General features: G+C 62.1%; 1 protein-coding gene across 2 annotated transcripts in view; it reads right to left on the bottom strand.

The window, feature by feature from the left end:
- GAL3ST1 (galactose-3-O-sulfotransferase 1) overlaps positions 1-921 on the bottom strand; it is a 3,238-nt gene that overhangs the window by 272 nt on the left and 2,045 nt on the right. For both annotated transcript variants that reach the window (XM_010146268.1, XM_010146269.1), the window contains one exon: positions 1-921. This exon ends at the window's right edge or, in 1 of these variants, runs on beyond it. In XM_010146268.1, the coding sequence (XP_010144570.1) occupies positions 1-921 (921 nt within the window).

A 921-nucleotide genomic window follows, 5' to 3' on the forward strand; every position in this document is an offset into this window, starting at 1 on the left:
GACTTCTCCCCCAGCGGCTGCCAGGGTTGCATGGAGGACTCCTGGATGGCGCTGGCGTCCACGGGGTGCCCCCCGTCGATGCAGATGCTCTTCATCTTCTCGTTCTCCTGCCGCAGCTTGGCCACGTCCTCGGCCATCCGCTCCCTCCCGTAGGCCTCCACCTTGCGCCACAAGGTGGCATTAAAATAGCGGTAGACCTGGGCGTCGATGAGGTTCCAGGAGTTGGCCTTCGCGTAGAGCTCAGGTGTCAGCCGCGAGACGGTGGAGCCCTTCCGGGCGTTCAGCTTGAAGTAGAGGATGTCCTCCAGCTCCCAGCACAGCAGGTCCTTCAGCAGCACCAGGGACTCGTCGAAGTACTCGAGCAACATGACGAGGTGGAAGCGGCGATCTATCTCCCGGATGTACTCCTCCACCAGCGGGCTGTCGGCCTCCATGGTGTTGTCGTAGCCCAGGTCGAAGAAGAGGAGGTTTTGGAGGTAGTGAGCGTTGAACCCGTTGGGGTCGTAGTAGCGCTGAGGGTCCCGGAGGAACTCTGCCAGCTTGTCCTCCCCCGTCAGCTTCCAGGTGAGGGGGATGACGGGCCCGAAGTAGTGGAAGGAGGACTCGAAGAGGTAGGCGGGGTCCCGCAGCACCGTCACGAAGGTGGCGTCGGCCGGCAGGAGCTTGCGCACCTCCTCGTAGTGGAAGCGCATGTGGTTGCAGATGATGTTGAAGCAGGCGCCTGGCCGGTAGTGCTGCACCTGACTGCGCTCGAAGAACGACGGGTAGTAGAAGTCGTTGCGGCCGTTGGGGAAGGCGAATTTCAGGCGGTGCTTCTCCCCGAAGCGGAAGAGGATGTTGAGGATGGTGCTGCTGGCCGTCTTGTGCGTCTTCATGAACATGATGTTCTGCTTGGGCAGGCAGCTCCCTCCCGAGGGGCTG

The sequence above is a fragment of the Buceros rhinoceros genome, unplaced genomic scaffold (genome assembly GCF_000710305.1).
Source record: "Buceros rhinoceros silvestris isolate BGI_N320 unplaced genomic scaffold, ASM71030v1 scaffold23392, whole genome shotgun sequence".
NCBI lineage: Eukaryota > Metazoa > Chordata > Aves > Bucerotiformes > Bucerotidae > Buceros > Buceros rhinoceros.